We start from the raw sequence: 20,194 nt of genomic DNA, 5'->3' as shown, positions 1-20,194 counted from the left end.
TACAGAGAGATAAGAGGAAAACTTTCAGGAGTCAGGTCTTAGCATGCACCATATGAGTTCTGGTGATAGAACTTAGGTGGCAGGGTTTGTGGCGGAAGCCTTTCCCATCATCTTGCTGGCCTTATTTTGCTTTTAGTTAGGATCTTACATAATTCAGGCTGGCTCAACCTTATTATATAGTCAAAGATCTCCTTAAACTTCTGATCCTTTGGTGTATACCTCAATGTTGGGACATGTGCCAAAAATCTAGACTTCTCTGTGTAATTTGAGGAAAACAGGCAGAACACATTGAAATGCTACAGCTATCCATGGTAGCAGACCCCTGGTACCATGGAGCATATGTGGGGGAACAGAGAGGAAGTGGGCATTTAGAGGACTCAGAGACAACAGTTGATACACTGAACACTTAAAACTGGTTCCAGGCTGGGCCAGGTGTGGTGGCAAATGTCTATAATGCCATCAGTCAGGAAACTAACTTGTATGGTGGCTCAATGGGTTAAGGTGCCCTGCCATCAAGTTCAGTTCCAGTACCTACATGGTGAAAGGACAGAACTGACTCCCTTATGCTATTCCAGGCTTCCATGGGTAGGCGTCATGGCCACACATAGCTACACATAAACACTCAACATAAATGAAAGAAAAAAAAGAAAAGAGAAAGCTTACTTTCCGAGCTGGCTGTATAGCTCTTAGGTCTCCATTCTCTCATCACTATGCTGTGCTAGGTTTAAAATTTACATGTGTGTACTTATCTACTACACATGCAGGTTACTACTTTTGTGTGTTATGCTGGGACTGAACACGGGGTGCAAAGGGGACGGTGAAACTAGAGGTGTGCTTTCCTCTCTCTTTGGCCCAATCCCCATCTTTATTGTTGAAACAACAGACAACTTAATAGGCAGAATGATCAGCACCCCAGAATGACACAGACTTTGGGCTTTCTTAGCTCTGTACTGAATGATGAGGAACTATAATGTATGGAAGTCACTGTGTCAGCTAATGTGGGCTGAATTTGAATGTGTGGTATATAGCAGGAAAACTGAGGACTGAGATAAAAAGAATGTATGAAGTAGTCTCAAGAACAGGAAGATGGGGCTGGAGAGATGGCTCAGTGGTTAAGAGCACTGACTGCTCTTCTAGAGGTCCTGATTTCAATTCCCAGCAACCACGTGGTAACCCACAACCATCTGTAATGGGATCTGATATCCTCTTCTGATGTGTCTGAAAAGAACAACAGTGTACTCATATACGTAACTAAATCTTAAGAAGAAGAAAAAGAAGAAGAAGAAGAAGAAGAAGAAGAGGAGGAGGAGGAGGAAGAGGAGGAGGAGGAGGAGGAGGAGGAGGAGGAGGAGGAGGAGTAAGAGGATGGGAGAGATGGCTCGCTGGCTAAGAACAATGGCTGCTCTTACACAAGAGTTTGGTTCCCAGCTTCCAGACCATGTGGCTTATACCACCTGGAACTCCAGTTCTAGAGGATCCAACACCCTCTTCTGGTGTTCAGACATCTTGTGGTGCACACATACATGATATAAAAATAAATCTTACAAAAAATAAAGGGACATCTAAGACCACTTCACAGTGTTCACAAGAGGAACGGTCACATGGTCACATGGAACGCACACCTCTAGTCTTATCCAAACATCGAGGCTTGCTGTGAGAAGGAACTATTGTAGATGTTCTGACCGTGGTTTGGATTCCCTGGGGTTTGCTAAATCAGCACATTAAATATCCCGACTTGTGGAGTGAACCACTTTCCTGGAACAAGGTGTACAGAACAGAGACAATACACTGTCTTCCCATGTGCGTGCCAACAGGAAAGTGAATGTGAAAGCTGGCAAGGACCCAAAACACTTTGCTATTTGATGCATAAATATAAAATGACATTTATATTTCCTTAGGTACAGAATCTAATTATGCACTATATCCTAACAATGGTCAGTACCAGCCACAGAAAATTATGCCACTTTTCACCCACCCACCCCGGTTCACCCTCAGTGGACACAGCAGTTTCAACAATTGCAGACTATTTTTACAGAGGAAGGTGAGAGTTTTCTCAAAAGTGTTTTGTTGCTTATAGAGGGCAAGTGGCTCCTCACCATGGAAACAATCAGGTTGCTAGGCAGGGCAAGGCCAAGTGTGGAAGAATGGTCCTTCAACGGATCTACTAAATAAATAGATCCTGCCACTGGCAACTTTCTTCAAGTTCTGATTAATACCCATGAAGTAATTGCTTGGCCTTCACCCAAACACTTCTTTATTCAATGTTTCTTTGTCTTGCTGACAAGGGAGCCAGTCAACACTGAAGCATACAGCCTGGTCCAGGCGTATGTGATGCCCACTGCACAGTACACCGAGGTCAGCAGCAAAGGGATGAAGGGGTACTTCAGCTTCCAGGAGGTAAACGGGAGTAGGAATTCACAGCAGACTTCCAGAGGCCCCAGGCCAAGGAGGTACACAGTTTCCATCCAATTAAAAAGAGGTTTTTCTTTTCTGAAGGAGAGAAGTCTGATGTTAGATGAGTTACACCCTAGTTTAGCAAACATTCCCAGCTAGTACTTCCCACCTGTCTCCCACGACGTGACGGCCATTGCTGACGTCAAAACACTGCGTTTAGAAGAGCCATTAGTGCCTTGCACGCCGTTATCTCAACAATTTAACCTGCCACATTGGCCCATGCTGCCCAGATAAAATTAGTCTTGTACTCAGGACAGATGGGGCGGCACTGTGATCATACTGTAAGAGCATACATAGAATCAGGGATTCTAAAAACATGCTTTATTCTGGTAAAATACAAGTCCTATAAAAATCAGTACTTTACTAACTTTTGAAGTATTCAACTCAGTGGCCTTATGTAGAGTGCTCATGTGTACATATTACTAACCACTTTCCAAACATGACCTCCCACAGCATCTTCCTGCATACACACAAAACTTCACCATCTGAACCATCACTCCGGTTCTAACCTAAATATACATTTGAAATCCTCTTTGACCATTTAAGAGCAAACAGCTCACAAAAGGGAATAAATATAGCCTTAAAAGTACTTCTAAATTTACCTGAATAGTGTCTTCAGTGAGGAAATACTATAAACCGTGAACAGTAACATGAGTAAGATTTTAATGGGAAGTTCTGTTAAAAGACAGAAAGTACAGAATACAAAATTGCACACAAACATTGTTAATATTTCCCTCCTTTCCTTCCTTCCTTCCTTCCTTCCTTCCTTCCTTCCTTCCTTCCTTCCTTCCTTCCTCCCTTCCTCCCTCCCTCCCTCCCTCCCTCCCTCCCTCCCTCCTTCCCTCCCTTCCTTCCTTCCTTCCTTCCTTTCTCCCCCCCCTCTTTTTTTTTTCTTTCTTTTTTTTGACAGGGTCTCTCTACATAACCCCAGCTGGCCCAGAACTCACTATGTTGAGCAGGCTGGCTTTGAACCCAGAGATTCACCTGCTTCTAACTCCTTAGTGCGAGGATTAAAGGTGTGTGCCATCATGCCTGGCTAACCATTTTTGAGGCATCTAAATATACTCAAAACTAGGGGCAAATTGGAGGTATTATTTAAGAGAAAGAACAAAAGGTTCTTCTTCAAGAAGACTCCCAAATCTTTAAGTTAAAGTGCAGTGGTTTTCAGGCCTGACAGAAAGGACACGGTGAGCAAATGCACCTTGCTAAAGAGAAGCCGCTTACCTGGTGCAGTGAAGAGCAGGGGGAAGAGGGAATAGTGTCCTGTTGTCGCCAGAATCAGAAAAACTGTCGCATCTCCTGCTTTTTCCACAGACAACAGGCTAAAAATAAAAATTCTTACAATAATTCCTTAACACAGCTAAAATGTGATTGCAAAGAGCTCAAATAAACATGGCTATCATTAGGCCTGGTTAAAACAAACACTGATAACCCCTTTATAAAACGAATACTGATAACTGATAATTTTCTTGTGAAATAAATACTGGTTTTGTTATAGGTCCAATTCAAATGAGAACTAGCGATGTCTGTTTTAAAGAAAGATCTGATTACTTCCTGTGCATGTCTGTCCACATGTGTGCCTGCATCCCATGTGCGTGCATGATGCCCATGGAGGCCAGAACCAGAGTCACACCTGCCAAGTGGGTGATGGGAACTGAGCTAGGTCCTCTGGAAGAGCAGACAGTGAGTGCTCTTATATACTTAGCCATTTCTCCAGGCCCTGGGTGTTGTTTTTAAAGTAATCAATAAAATGTTCCAAAGAGAAAAGGGGAATAAGACAGACATCCCACTCTCCTTGGGAGGCAGGGAGGGAGAGACAGAGAGAGAGACAGAGGGGTAGGGGTAGGCTGCGGGGAGGGAAACACTTTGCTTGCTATAGTCCTCAAATAAATTAATGTAGGACTGGGAGCTGCTTAGTGGAGACAGACAGGGACTATACTCGAGAATTCATTTCCAAACATAAAGCTAATCTTTGAGACAATCCCTGGACCTGCAGTAAGAGCTTAGATTAGAGTTTGCTCTACTTTGCAATCTGGAAATCCCATGGCTCCAAAGAAAACATTAAATGCTTTCTCATGACTTGAAAAGACCCTCAAAAACAGAAAAGGGCAGCATATGGTCTGCTGAAGTTCTGTGATCTGTTAGCTCTGTGACTTAGCGTTTTTCTTTTTTCTTTTTTTAAGATTTATTTCTCTGTTTTATGTATATAAGTACACTGTTACTCTCTTCAGACACCCCAGGAGAGGACACGGGATCCCATTACAGATGGTTGTGAGCCACCATGTGGCTGCTGGGAGTTGAACTCAGGACCTCAGGAAGAGCAGTCAGTGCTCTTAACCACTGAGCCATCTCTCCAGCCCTGTGACTTCGATTTTAAGGCAGCGTCTTGGTGTAAATCCCAAGATGGCCTTGAAGTCATGATCCTTCTGTCTCAGCCTCCTCAGTACAGGGGATGCAGGCATGGGGCTTAACTGTGTAACTTGGAAAATCATGAGCACTCTGGGCCCGGTTTCTGCAGATTCTAAGATGGGATTACACCAATTTATCCTAAGTATCCCAAAGCATGCAAACCAATATGACATGAAAGAAACAATCAAACAGTTCTGGAAAGTCTAAAGTGGACATACATGGAACCATTTTGTCATACTTAGTCCTTACTTGGACTAACAACATGGAACAGGGACCTGGGACTTTATTTTCACTGATGTGTTGATGCCAAGGATGCCAGCCTTCCCCAGGGCACGCTCCCACACAATATCCAGACCTGCTACAGGGCTTAATCATCAAAAATATGGGATCAACACATGGATTTTTTGCACATCTCAGAATCCTGACAGGTCTAAAGATCAAGCCAGTTTGCCTGCTGCCCTCATTGCAGTGCCTTCGTGTCTCCCATACCACTGGCTATGTCTAGAATAGGCAGCCACTAGATAGCTAGACATTGAAACATGCCAACCTTCGAGCTGTTTGCTTACCTCATTGGGAGAATCGCAAGGAGTATGGCTTTCTCATGGACATGCCACCCAAACATGAAGGAACTCAAGGCACAAAGAACCAGGCATCGGAGAAAGCCTCTGGGCCCTTGGGGTTTAAACCAAAGACAGAAAACAGAGGGCTAGAAACAACAGGCAAAGACAAAACTTCAGTGTCATTTAAGGTCAGCTTTGCAGAAGCAAGGCACAGGCAAACACAGGCTGTGTGGATTTTCTACTGCACTGGAATAATCTATCACTCTGTGTACAGTCCCCCAAAGCTAGCTTTAGAAAAGAAAATGCAAACCCATAGAAATATGTATTTACTTCATTAAAATGAACCTTATCCAAATTAATAAATGATGCTAAGTTCTGGGATATAAAATTTATCAATCTACAAAAATTCACAGGTGTTTTGGGGATAGCACATTAGATTTTACCAGTTTTGTGAGTGCAGTATAATTTAGAATACAGCCTTTGACTCTTACAAAGCTGAGGATTTATGGTGTGGTTCTTTGTTGTTGTTTTAAACATTTTGCTTCTTTCTCTCTGGTATTATCTGTATGTGTAAGCACAGTTGTGTGGGGGAAGGGCTTACGCACACAAAGTGGTCAGAGGAGGAAGTTGGGTATTGTGCATTCTATCACTGAGTTATTCCTTTGAGAAGGAGTCTCTCACTGAACCTAGAGTCAGGCTGGTGTTCAGCAAGGCCCCGCCATCCTCCTGACCTCCACACTGCTGGGTTAAAGGCAAGCAGACACGTGCATCCGTGCCCCACAGTTTATCATGGTTGCTGAGGATCTGAGCTCAGATCCTCAGGTCTGCACATCGTAGTCTCATTCACTGAACCACAGCCCCAGATTCAAGGCTGAGGCTTACCAGTGCGGCCACGTAGCCAAGTGGGGCCAGGTGTCTTGCCAAGAGATTTTGATCACTTAGAAACCAAAATTTAAGGGAATATTTAATTATCCTTTGTGCTAAGTTGTTTATGTTGAATCCTACTGAAACTATCACAAAACGGAAGTCACCACGCACTGACAGGTGAGAAAGAGGCTTGACCCACAGTGGCTTTCACTCTTTTTTTCTTTTTTTGAGACAAAGTCTTGCTATGTAGCCAGACTGGCCCCCCAAAGAGCAATGTTCCTGCCTTCACCTCCCCTGAGCTTGGACTGCCGGCTCACGCCATCATGCCTGGCTTCACAACAGACTTCCATCTGATGAGCGAAGAGCTGCTGCTTCTCTTAATTCATTATTACCAAGACAAAAAACATCCTGTTTTCCAGACACATTTTGATCCTTTAGCCAAGGATGAGGAACACAAACCAAGCCTGGATGTTCTGCCACTCGGATTTCCTGCTCCACAGCACGCTCCCTGCTTCCCACTGAGGCTGTTCTTACTCCTCGTGCCAGGCTGGACAGATGGCTTAAACAGCCCCTGGCAAGCCTTTCTCACAGAGGCTTTCCTGGTAATCCTCCCTCACTCTGTTCAAGGTTCTCTGAGAATTGCTAGGAAATGCTGCAGCCTGCAGGATTTCAGCTATGGAATTTATCCTGCAGTTGGAAAAGCTTGGAAGCTGAAATTCAGTCAGCACCGGGACAGGAAAAGCAGAGGAAGATTCAGCAAATGAGCACCACATGCCAAGTTCTTACCAATATGGCTATCAGTGTGCAGATGAGGGTTGCCAAAGGGGAAACTGAGGGAAGGACTGTGTGCTGGAACTGCTGAACCAAACCACTTGTCATTGAGGCCCTGGGGATCTGGCTGGGGTCAAGAAGCTTCAATTTCAAACCTAGAGAGTAAACAGACATTTTACTTTAATCAATAGGATTCCATAGCTCATGAGTCAGGTCCTTGAGCAATAGTCTTAAAAAGCTACAAAGTCTGCCAGCTGTTCACAGCTGGGTCTCATGGGCTTGAGTCCATGCTGTGTCGCCTCCAGCAGACGCTTCTTTCTGGTTTTAGATGACAATCTAGTTATAGACTAGAACTGGAATTGGCTATTTGTGCTGTGTACAGGAACTTTGTGGGCAGGCAGCATGTGAGCAGCCATCTTCTTTAGCACTTAAACAACACAAGCTATTTAAAATACAGACCATGTCACACTACATCTTTGAACCTTTCATTTCCTGTAGCCTTCAGTTCATAATCCCACAGACAGTACAGTCTTCATTGATCTGTCACCTGTGGAGCTCTCCAGCCTCATCTGTGCCAATGAGCCTTAGTCTCAGGGGACTGTGAGTCCCTCCAAAGCTGTGTCTCTGCTCATGAAACTAACTCCCTCTGAATGACGCATCCACTCTGCCAAACTAATTGAGTCATGCACACAGAACCAAATGGAGAGGCGGAGCTGCGTTGTGAGGTCGCTGGTGCAGTTTACATGCTTACTTTTTCTACTATGCTATGTCCCTGAAATAGAGAACTGATGAGGTCATTGGGTTTTGTCTTGTTTTTGGATTTTTTTCGAGACAGGGTTTCTCTCCATAGCCCTGGCTGTCCTGGAACTCACTCTGTAGACCAGGCTGGCCTTGAACTCAGAAATCTGCCTGCCTCTGCCTCCCAAGTGCTGGGATTAAAGGCGTGTGCCACCACCGCCCGGCATGATGAGGTCATTCTATCCCCAAACACAGAAGTTCAATCAGTACTTGTCAGATGAACCAAGTCTGGAACAATGATGCAAGCCCCACCCAAAATGAACTCCAGAGTAAAACCAGGGCAGTCAGACAGCCTGAGCACCTACACAGGCCTATCTGTTGCCACAGAGTGCCAGTAATGTGGAGAAGATGGAGCCTACAGATGTATTTTCTACTTACTCCTTTCCCCTTCAATTTTAGGTTCTTCTTTTCCTCTTTTTGTTTTGAGACCCATCTCATATAGCTCAGGCTAGCTTTGAACTCCTGATCCTCTTGCCTCCACTCCTCAAGTGTTGGAATTACAGGTATGTACCCTCATACCCCGTTCTTGCCCCTCTTTTTGAGACAGGATGTCATGTAGTCAACCCAGCCAACAATGACTCTGAACTTCTCGTCTTCCTGCCTCTCCCTCTGAGAGCTGGGGCTGCAGTTGTACCTACCACAGTGGTTTATACAATGCTGGCCGAGGAACTAGGATTTGCACTCCACCAGGCCAGCTGCTCCCTAGCCCCTGTTCTATCTTAAACCTCTTGGCTACTCCCCTGAGTTTCTGAACCTCCTCTAACTTTCCATGTAAGGGATCTTTGGGGAGGCGGTGCCTTACAAGGTAAGGTACAGCAGTTTCCCGACTCAGGCAGGGTAATCAGACCTTGTACTGCACACTAGACTGAGTGGTAACTGCTTTTTAAAATACAAATGTTGAAGTTTCTTTGTAAGAATGCCATTACACTGATGCTGGACTGCTGTGTGAGGGATGAAACTATAATTTCTAAAAATAAGCAAGTAAACAAAGTATCAATTCCCTGTAAGTACATAACAGAAACTGTAAAAACTACACTGTAGTGAGCACCTAGTCCCATGTTCCCAGGGCTTGGTGTCCTTACTTTAAGTCCAAGTGCAAAGAGGGAGTAACCTGCTCAAGGCCATGCGACCAACTGCTACCACATCTTTATCTGGGTCTGTGAGGCTCCAAAGTCTACTACTGATAACATCTTGTGTGTGTGCCTGGTTTCAAGCAGGTCAGAAGGGGGCATCAAATCCCTAGGAACTGGAGTTACAGGTGGTTGTGAGCTGCCATGTGGGAGCAGAGAGCCAAACCCAGCTCCTCTGTAAGAGCAGTAAGGACTCTTAACCGTTGAGCCAGTTCCCTGCAGTTGTTCCAGACGCTGCAATTACATTCATACTGGGAAGGGAGTGCGCACATGTGGGGGTCAGATGCAGTTTGAGGGAGTCTTGTCCTTCCACTACATGAATTCTGGAACCAAACTCAGGTTGTCAGTCTTAGCAGCAGGCACCTTTACCTGCTGAGCCGTCGTCCTGGCTCAACCTGACATTCATATTTATTCTTGCTTTCATTCCCAACAACATGCGTTTCAGGAAAGTAAAGTCCAAGAAAAGTACTGTGATGAAAGCAATGCTAGGCAATCAAATGACCTGGCAATGGAGCCCAGCCAACAATGTATGTAGGGATCAAGATCAGGAGTCAACAAAGAAGCCCAAAGCTAAACCTGCTTTTGCACAGAACTGAAACTATTAGGGTTTGTTTGTTTGTTTGTTTGTTTTGAGACAGGGTCATTTCTCTTATTGGTCCAATGCCCAGAGTCACAATTCATATACATTGTTTCCCCCTTCTTCAAATATTTAAGTTTAAAAGTAGTGTCAACTCTGATGAATAATATTTTACTTAAGGCAAAAACTATGTTTAAGATGTGTCTGGATGGGGCTGGGCTAGAGAGGTGGCTTGGAGGTTTAAGAGTTCATCCAGAGAACCTGAGTTTGGCTCACAACCACCTGAAACTCCAGGTCTAGGGGGATCCAGCACCTCTACCCTTACGGGTACCAAGACTCAAGTCCATACCCCTCCTTAATTAGAAATACTTTTAAAAATGTGTCTAGGATCGAATCTACTCACCCAAGGAAAGCATCTATAACCCCAATGTCACAAGGAACGTTTGTAAGGGATGCAGCCCGTTCCTGCACAAGACTCGGTCTCAAGCACTCCAGCTCTGCTCACCCTGAGCTGACGTGCAAGGCTGGAGACCAAATGATCCAGAACACACATCCACGCACAAAACACGGGCAGGTGTTTCCACTTCCTGGTGGGACTAGTCCTTTCAGTATTCAAAGTCTAATTGAAAAAGCTGGGTACCATACCAATTACAGACAGTACTTTGTCCAAAGCATTGTACAAAGCCCAGAAGTTTGGAGCCCAGTAGGCATGGCAAAGGCCCCTCTTGAAAGGAAAGAGTCGGGAAAAGACTTGTGGCAGCTGGTTCTGTTGAAAAGGAGAAACGAAACTAATTAAATAGTCATCATTTTGTTCCCAAATTGTAACACAGTACAGTAAAAGTGCCTGCAGCATTGTGCATAGAAAGTCTGGCAGCCAGGGGCCCTGTCTTTGTTTCTGTAAGTAACAAATGATCCCAAGCAACTCACAGACCTCTCTTTTGCCCAACCTTGGCCAGCGAGAAGACACATAAATCAGTGAACACTCACTCACTCACTCACTCATCTACACCTGCTAAAGTGTTGGGGAGCAGAGAAGACCATATAAGATGTGCTGTTCCCCTATTGTAATAAGAAGTAAAAATAACTTTGGGATGTGGAGCGAGAGAGAAAAAACTATTTGGACATTTGTCCCAGGCACTTTACAGTGTTTGCTGTCTACAAAGGACTGATCTGGGAGGCTAGGGATGTTGTAAGTTGGTGCATTTAAGAGGAATGCACAGAGAGCATCAGTTCTCTCATGCAAACACAGTTTCCTGCTACTTGAACATGCACAGTGATGTGTGCAGAACACTCCACCGTATGTTGGTAGGAAAGGAGGAGTTTCCCAGTTGCTTCCCATACTCCCTGCTTTATTGCTCCTTTTAAACAAAAGCATGACTGACATTAATTCTTAAGAAGTAAAAAGCAGAAATAAAATAAAATGTCTTACCAAGGCTAGGAAAGGGCCCAACGAAAGAGCAGAAACTAGGAACACGATCAGCCCCAGGGAAGTAACGCGGACAACGCTGAAGCTGCTCCAACGGACACTGCCATCTACACAACAGGGAAGCCAGCATTACCAGGAGCATGAACAAGTACCCTCCAACAATACCCATTGCCCAAAGCTACCATCCTCCTGCTGCAGTCTCCCTAGCACTGCACCATGCCTGGGTGTACTCTGATCTTTGTGGATGATGGAGGGTTTTTAGATTAGGACCTGAGGGACACCCGCTGTGCTTCCTAACACTGTAAGCCTCACTGCTAAGACTTGCCTGGTTTACTTGCAGTGAAGCAGTAGGACCGCAGCAGATAGACACCATAGGCTGGTGCCACATATAGGTAGATGTGCTTGAGATGGAGGAGGACAGCAAAGAGCAACGCCCCTTCAATGTGCCTTTTCTAGGAGAGAGAAGGGGAATGCATCACTTTAAATTCACGGCAGGTGAAATGCAATGTATTATCCTGGAGTGGATCCTAGAACAGAAGGAAGATATTAGTTGAAAAGCTGATGAAATTCAAATACACCAATGCTAGTTTTTTAGCCTTGGTGAACAGTTGTTTAAGGTAGCACTTGGGGGAAACTGACGAGAACTCACAACTATTCAAGTAACATTTCTGTGTAGCTAATATTATTATCAAAAAGAAAAAAAAAAACAAGATAAAACACACCTACTTTAAAAGTAGAAACCTTAAAACAACATAAAACAACAAAAAGCCCTGGTGTTTTGCTATGTTATTCAGGTTGGTCTCAAACTCCTGAGTTGAAATAATTTTTCTGTCACAGAGTTTCCTGAGTGCTAAGACTACCATGTTTTGTTTTACCATATCCAGCTAAAATTTTAACTTTTAAAGCATTGTTATTAGTGTTTTGCTTGGATGTTTGTGCAAATGTGTGCAAAGACTGCAGAAGCCAGAGGAGGTGCATCCGATGCTCTGGAACTGAAGTTACAGACGGTTGTGGGCTGCCATGTGGGTGCTGGGAATTAAAACAGGTCCTCTGAGAGAGCAACCAGTGCTATTAACTGCTGAGACCTCTCTCCAGCCCAGTAGCTACACTTTAAGAGCTGTAACTAAGCCTTAGGGGATCTTCTGTAAAAACAGAATGAAACACGGCACCTGGAATCCACAACTTCACTGGCACCAGGAGCCTCTGTAAGGAATTCAGTGTGCCTACTGAAGCAAAGCACCAGTGGGAACTGAGCTGAGGTGCAGGGCTGAAACCAAGCAATCCAAACGCAGACCACAGGCAGGGTTCCCACTCCTTCATGGGACTAGTCCATTCAGTGTTCACAGTCTAAGTGAAAAGGCCGCATGTCATACCAAACCAGACACAGCTCTGTCCATATCATTTTATTGGAAAAGAATCCTGTGTATCATTGTTGTATATTTTCTCTATTTCTGAGAGATTTAAATTTTTTATAATAATGTATAGGAAATTCCAAGTAGGGGCTGGAGAGATGGATCAGTAGCTAAGAGTGTTTTCTGCTGTTGTAAAGGACCAGGCTTCTATTCTCAGCACCCACGTGATGGCTCACCATTGCCTATAACTCTAGTTCCAGGGGATCTGATGGCCTCTGATGTCTGTGGGCACCTGTACACACCTGGTGCGCATAAACGCATAGGAACAACACATATACACAAAATAATAAATAAATCATTACTTCATCAGATCCATACTAGCATCAAGCCTGGTGCTAAGATATGGGTTATGTCATCAGTAACCACAAACTGTATTTGAAGGAGCAGAGACAATATAGTTAACCTGGCCAGAGAGGCGTAGGATCAGAGGATGAGTGAGACTCTATAATACTGTATTGTGTGCACGCTTGTGCTGGAGATTGGATCCAGGCCTTGGTGCATTCTAGGCCAGCTCTCCATACTCGGCCTATTCAAAAATAATATATATATATTTTTAAAAAACAAAACAAAACAAAACTGCAATGGTCAGAACACTTGAGTAGTGTGTGGAACCCTGAGTTCCATCTACAGGGTGGCCTTAAGCTCTTGCCCAGACTGGCCCTGAATTCTTAGGTCCAAAGGAACTACTTACCTCAGTCTTCTAAGCAGCTTGGACTGCAGGGCACACTGCCATGTCAGGCTAAGGGGACTAAATATGGTTCTTAGTCCACAGAAGTAAAGGTATAGCAAAACCCCAGACAGAGCCTGATAAAAGCAGTCTGAATTCCACCTACCTCACAGAGACTGGAAAAGAACCAAATGTGGCCATGGTAAGCCTTAGATAGAAACACGGATCTTTCCATTTCAAGTTCTGTACTTCCATCACACTATGCTAACTAACCCACGAGCTCCTCAGAGAAAAGCCACCACCACTTTCACAGCAAACGCTACTGGAGACTCCACCTGGCACAGGCAGTGCAGCCAGACAGAACTGCCTACGACTAATCCACACCTACCACACTGTAAAAAGATTTTAGGATATAATTTACATCCTGTTATATATTTAATATAATAAAATATTTTATATTTAGGATATAATTTTCTAATCTTAAAGAGAAAATATCATCCGAAGAGCAGGTAGAGTTTGTGGAAGTACCAATAAAAATGTCTGTGGTGAAATTCCGAACAGTGGGTCAAATAAATTATCTATCATCACTACAATACTCTGTTTATAGAGGGAACCTAATTAGGTTTCTCGGTGCTTACCTGAAATAGACGTGCAATGGACAACAGCAGTAATCCAGACAGAAAGCCATTGTACTGAAAATGAATATCTGGGGAATGTCAAGGAAGATGACCCTCGATTCATAATAAAGTGTGCTATGAATGAGTATAGAACTTATGGATGCTTTCTTAATGAGTAAGCTAAAAATAATTTAAAAATAGTTTAGCTGGTTCTCAAAATTCTATACTCAGGGACAAAGTATTTTATAACTAGAATCAATAAACTTGGAGAGAGCACAGTTTGGAGAGTAAAGTAACCCAGACCAAGCTCCCTTTCAAAAGCAGCTTACATGTAATAATTACCACTACACAAAGAATTAACCTGTTAGTACACACCAGAATAAGAGAATAGCATATAGAGTACCAAGGATACGGTCTACAATTAACAACCCAAAGTTCCACAGCAGGAGCACGGACAGAATAAACTTTGGTTTCTCTGTGAGGTCTTTGCCTGTTCTTTTTCCATCAATGCATTTACAGCACCTACAAGGACACACCAGGAGAGAAACAAGTAACTTTATGCTTCGTCACACACCACAATACTTCTGCACAGAGCCATTTCTGACAAACTGTCCATGTTGTCCACGGTTGCTCTCAGGCTAATACCACATTTTTTCCTTGGGTATGCAGATCAGAAACAAGTGTTCGTTTAATAAAACTAAATAAAACCATCTATGACCTCCACGTAAGGATTTTAAAAACAAGAGGGTACACACTAGTTCAGTACTTAAGAGTGCAAAGTGTGAGCCAAGGGTATAGCTCAGTTGGCAGAGTGCTGGCCTAGCTCACAGCGGCTCCTGCACCAACTGACCACAGTACTCCATGCCTATACTCTAGCTCTGACAGACAGGGGTAGGGGGACTGGAAGTTCAAAGTTATCATCAATTACGTAGCAAGTTTCAAGCCAACTGGAGTTACATTAAGACCTTGTCTTAAAAAAAATAAGGAAGAAAAGGGGAGGAGTTTAAAGTGCAACGTCTAACTCTGGCAGATTGGTACATGCTAAGTGTGAGCAAAGATTCTGGCTAGGCTCAATGTGTATGCATGATCCATCCATACACATGCAGAGTTTAACATGCAGAGTCCAGACCAGTCTTGGGCTACACAGTGAGACCCTGTCTCAAAAATAAACAGAACTGCAAAGCTGTAGTTCCTCACTACCTGGATGCTGATGACGATTAGGAGGCAGAGGCGGATGGATCGCTGGGGACTGTCATCCATTTTATTCTTTGAGATAGGGTTTCTCCCTGGCCTGGAACTTGCCAACTCTTCCAGGCTGGTCACAAGCACCAAGGATCTATGTGTATTCTCCTTTGTAATGGGATCACAAGTGTATGCCATCATGCCTGTCTGTTTCACATGGTTCTTTGCTCGTTTGTATATCTGTGGACCATGTGCACAGCTGGTGCCTGCAGGTCAGAAGAGGGCACTGGAGCCCTTGGATCTGAAGTCATCGACAGTTGTGAGCTGCCAAGAGGGTGCTGGGAATAAAACCCGTGTTCTCTGTAAGAACAGCAAATGTTCTGAACCGTTGAGCCATCTCTTCAGCACAGGGTAAGATAATCTGGGTTTACTGGAATGGAATTCCTTAAGAGCAGACTTTGGTGGCGCACAATGCACATATGTGCATACATGTATACAGATCATGTTCCACAAAATAAGGCACAACACAAAAGCCTCTGGGAGTGGACAAAAGGAAAGGAAGGCATGTGGAGTTTTCTGTGTGAGAGAATTGGTCCTGGGATTCTATTTGGATTAGTGCCTTCATAACACTCACGGTGTCTTCTCATACCACAACCTCAAAACCCTAACTTATCCCCATTTCTCCACAAAACCTCTCGAGAATGATCCAGTCATTACTTTCAGGCATTTAAAGCTCAACTTGGGTTTTTGCTGCTTCAGGATTTGCTACTGTATAAATCAGCTGTAACACATTTTCTAAATACCTTCCACACAAACAAATGTCCATAGAGCATACATAACATTTGCCACTTACTCATGGACAGCATACACAAAGAGTGCATCTGTCAAGATGACAGAAAACCTCTGGAAAAGCAATGTCCTTGAACTGTAATAGTTCAGGTTATGAATATTGAGCATCTCTTGATCAAAGTATTTGGCAATATGTGATAAGGCGTACTCAAACCATGCAAAAAAGGGGGGGTAATCCAAGGTCCACTCTGAAGTTGCCTGTGATTAAAAAGAAAAAAAAATCAAAATTAAAATATTCCCTAAGTAACTAAACAAGGTATATTTAAAATTGTCTACTCTCTGATCGTTAGAAAAGCACAGCAATATGGCATTGCACCTAAAATGCCCGATACACAAAAAATCCTATGTTAGGAAAATGAAAACACATGGACACGATGCACACACCTATAATCCCAGCACTGAGGAGGTTGAGGCAGGAGGATGATAGGTCTTGGACCAGCCTGAGATTCCTTGACCTTGTATCTCAGGCTGGCCACTAATTATAATCTTCCTTCTCTGCACTTATTACTTAAAAAAAAAAAAGCCCATTAAAATGTAAATTATTTTTTAATGTGTATGAGTCTCTTTCCTGCCTGAACATAGAAACGCCATGATATGCCTGGTGTCCCTGAAGGTCTGAAGAGGGTGTTGGATTCCGCTGGGACTGGAGTTTCAGATGGCTGTGAACTACTATGCAGGGGCTGGGAATCGAACCCTGGACCTCTGTAAGAACAAGTGTTCTTAACCCGAGCCAATTCTCCAGCCCTTTGTTACTCTTTTCACTGAAAATTTCTTTCTCTTCAAGTCCAGTACAGGCTCACTGGATACTAACTGGTTCTTCACAAGGACTATGGTCCAAGGCGTCTCTGTGACTAAAAGCTGTAAGGCAAGGCTCGCTCTCTGCTTGCTCACATTCACTTTTAAGTTCTTCCTAAAGTCCTGGGGCTGGATTTAGGCAAGCATCACAGCACTCAGCCTCACGCCCAGCCTACCCTCTGCTTATAGGAATTGACGGCAAACAACTGCTAGGTCTGGAGAAATCATAACCTGTTCACACCCCCGTGGGTGTAAAACACAGAAGGGTTAGATGGCTTCACATAAGCCCAAAGGCTCTGTCTCTAAGCAATCCATTCACTGACTTCTACACATATAGAACATCCCCTCTAACTCAAAGTCTCCATTGTAGGATGTAAGCAAAATGGCCCATTGAACCGAGAAAAGAAAAACTACAAATTCTATTTTTCAATGCTATTCTTTAAAATTACTATTTTAACAGTATATTAACAGAGTAGCAGCTTTGTAACTAACACAGACATGTTCAACAGAACATATTCAGAAATGAACAATTAAAAAGTTTAGAAAAGTGCACACAATTCTAAAAATTCTACTGTCAATTCAGGCTTTATATTTAAAACTTCTAGCTATAATTTAAAATATCAGGACTCAACCTCCCCCGGAGAGCTGCTTATTCTTTATTGGAAGTTAAAGACTTTCTGACTTTATTCTACTGACACATTTACGTACTTTAAAAGTAGTGAGCAGGAAACATTTAAAGACATGGACAGCTGCTGTTAAGAGATGACCATCTATCCAGAACAAAGTGTCCTACAGTTGCTTTTTCCAGCCCCACTCCACACTACCCAGAGCCTCTCTGTACAATCCCTATTCCACAGAAACGCCCAAACTGGGCACAGAGGACCTCTGCCCCACAGGGTTTTTATCTGTGGCCATCTTGTCACCTAGAAAGCTTGTATTAGTTGGCATTCCCTGCCAGTCACTCCACTAAGAGTGCTGGAGATGAGACTCAAATGTGGGCCAAATCCTGGTTTTGAAATACCAAAATAACCAATGTGTCCATATGAAGATTCAAAACAATTCTTTTCACTCAATAGATATTACGTATTTGGTGCCTTTCCCAACTAGTTGACCCTTCCAGGTCAGTGATTTAAGGTGAAATCCCAACTATGGTGAACTCTATAGACAATCCACTTCTCATGTGTCTCCCAGCCTGGCATGAAGATAATACATGTCGACTCCACCCTGTCCAGGCTTATGTCCTGCTGAGCCTCCCTGCCACTCCACTGCACTTTGGTTTGCTAACTTTCCTTCCTGGTTCGAAAGAACAAGGAGGCATTAGCATGCCTTCTTTGTATAGGAAGCAGACACAGGGGACTGCCTGGCACTGGGAGAGTGGTTCTCAGGCATGGGGAGTGGTGAAGGCTGTAGGAGGAAGTGAAAGAACACAGAGAGAACATGAGAACTGAAAGGAAAAAGGACCACAGCAGAGCCCTGGAGCACCAGCTCTTTAAGGGGCTTGGAAATAAAATGAGCAAGGGAGACCAAGAAGGACCAGCCAGGGAAAAGGAGGGAACACAAAGCAGAGGACTGCTTCTCATACAGACAGTGCTAATAGGTAGCACACAGTGAGTGTTCAGCACCGCACCAGTGCTCCCCGCTCCTTCATCTCACTTAGCATTAACCTTGCACCCATCACTCAGCACGGGCACTAAGTAGGAGCTGTTAAGCCTGGACATCCTGAAACCACAGCCCATGCTCTGGATACCAGCCTACACTTTTCCTAGTTGGTATCCACAGAGACACAGAGTGATACCTCAAGCTCAAACAACCATTTAAAGTTCCCTGGCATGTCTATGAAGTATTTACAGTACTATTATGTAAAATTAAATTCAGCCCCTTAGGACAACTGTTTTTAGGTTTTTCACTTCACTGACTTGAGAAGACGCAGCTCAGTTAAGAGTGCTTATCGAGCACGCCGAAAGTCCTGGGATCCCCAGATGCTCAGCTACACAATGGATTCAAGGCCAGCCTGGGCTACATGAAACCATCTTAAAAAACAAAAAGAAGAGGCCGGAGCGAGCTCAGTGGTTAGGAGCACACGCTGTTCCTTAGACAGTCTGAGTTCAGTTCCTACCACTCAGTGGAACAGTTCACACCTGAGCATAGCTTCAGCTCCTGCAGATCCGAGGCCGTCTTCTGGTCTCTGTAGGTGCTTGCTCACATGCATGACTGAAAATGAAAATCTTAAAAGCAGCCCACAACACGCAGACTACCACCCTGTTTTAGCTGTGTCCTTGCAGGTATGCCTATCTATGCTATGCATGTGGAGACCAGACGTTGACGTTTTGTGTCTTCCTTAGCCTCTCTCCACCCTAGTTTTGAGACAGGATCCCTCACTAAACCTGGAGCGCACCAATTTGGTTAGACTGGCTAGCCCGAGAACTTTAGATTTGCCCATCTCTGCCTTCCCAGAAGTGGAACTACAGACCCTCAGCACTACACCTAGCCTATCTTAAGTGGGTGCTGACCACCTAAACTCAGGTTCTCAGGACTATGTAACAAACACTTTATCAACCGAATCATACCCTCAGCCCGGAAAAATGTTCTCCTGAAATCAGAATAAACTTTAACTTCCCTTTAGTGGCCGAGGCTCAGCCGTTATGAACACTTGCTACCACCACTGTAGAGAAGCTGGTCTCACTTCCCAGGATCCACATGGTGGCTCACAATCCTATGTAACTACAGCTCCAAGAGATACAGCGCCCTCCTGACCACTGCAGGCATCAGGCATCCACCTGTTGCACAGTATACACAGAGGCAAAACACTCACACATATGAATAATATTCTAAAGAAATTCTTTTATCAGGACTGGAGAGATAGCCCTTAAGAACTTGCTACTCTACCAGAGGGCACCAGCTCAGTTCCTAGCACCCACATCAGGGGGCGAACAACTGCCTGCAACTCCAGGTCTCTGCAGTCACGTGAACTCATGCACACACACCCTCCACAGATAGCACACAGTTAAAAATGTATCTTGTTAAGAAATCTTTTATTGTTGCGTGTGTGTGCATACCTATCTGTATGTGTGTGTGTGTGCAGGTATGTGTGGAGGTAAGAGAAGTTTTCTTTTTTTTTTTTTAAAGATTTATTTATTATTTTATGTAAGTACACTGTAGCTGTCTTCAGACACACCAGAAGAGGGCATCAGATCTCATTACGTATGGTTGTGAGCCACCATGTGGTTGCTGGGATTTGAACTCAGGACCTTCGCAAGAGCAGTCAGTGCTCTTAACTGCTGAGCCATCTCGCCAGCCCCAAAACGTTTTCTATTTTTTTTTAATTCATAGTGTGTATGACCATACCATGTCATGCATGTGGAGGTTAGAGGACAAACTGCAGAGTGGCTCTTTCCTTCTACCATGAGGCAGGTTGCTAGACTTGGCTACTGGGCCATCTTCCTGGCCTAGAGTGGCCCACTTATGTGTCAGTTAACAGAGATCCACTTAGGACTTTGTGCACAGCAGGCAGTTGCTCTACATGGGGCCACACTCCCAATACTGAAAATCTCATTTAACAGTGATAATCTAAGGATGACTGTATACGGCATTTCTTTTGTTGGTGTTTCATTTCTGAGATAGTGTCTGGCTATACAGTTCAGGCTGACCTCGAACCTTGATCTCCCTCCCCACCTTAACAT

The 20,194-nt window shown here is 44.1% G+C and overlaps 1 protein-coding gene across 2 annotated transcripts in view; it reads right to left on the bottom strand.

The window, feature by feature from the left end:
- Positions 1–1,858: 1,858 nt before the first annotated feature.
- Positions 1,859–20,194, bottom strand: part of Alg8 (asparagine-linked glycosylation 8 (alpha-1,3-glucosyltransferase)) — a 20,593-nt gene continuing 2,257 nt past the window's right edge. The window contains exons 3-13 of one of the 2 annotated variants that reach the window (NM_199035.2): positions 15,724–15,917; positions 14,101–14,210; positions 13,710–13,777; positions 11,318–11,444; positions 10,996–11,099; positions 10,212–10,332; positions 7,077–7,216; positions 5,430–5,569; positions 3,679–3,776; positions 3,057–3,129; positions 1,859–2,490 (exon numbers count right to left, since the gene is read on the bottom strand). In NM_199035.2, coding sequence (NP_950200.2) covers positions 2,259–2,490; positions 3,057–3,129; positions 3,679–3,776; positions 5,430–5,569; positions 7,077–7,216; positions 10,212–10,332; positions 10,996–11,099; positions 11,318–11,444; positions 13,710–13,777; positions 14,101–14,210; positions 15,724–15,917 — 1,407 coding nt within the window. In that variant the 3' untranslated portion in view covers positions 1,859–2,258. Of the gene's footprint in view, positions 2,491–3,056; positions 3,130–3,678; positions 3,777–5,429; positions 5,570–7,076; positions 7,217–10,211; positions 10,333–10,995; positions 11,100–11,317; positions 11,445–13,709; positions 13,778–14,100; positions 14,211–15,723; positions 15,918–20,194 lie in introns of those variants that run through there. The other variant, XR_003946497.1, reaches the window with a different exon arrangement.

The sequence above is a fragment of the Mus musculus genome, chromosome 7 (genome assembly GCF_000001635.26).
Source record: "Mus musculus strain C57BL/6J chromosome 7, GRCm38.p6 C57BL/6J".
In the NCBI taxonomy this organism is placed as follows: Eukaryota; Metazoa; Chordata; class Mammalia; order Rodentia; family Muridae; genus Mus; species Mus musculus.
This window is presented reverse-complemented; position numbering and strand designations above follow the sequence as displayed.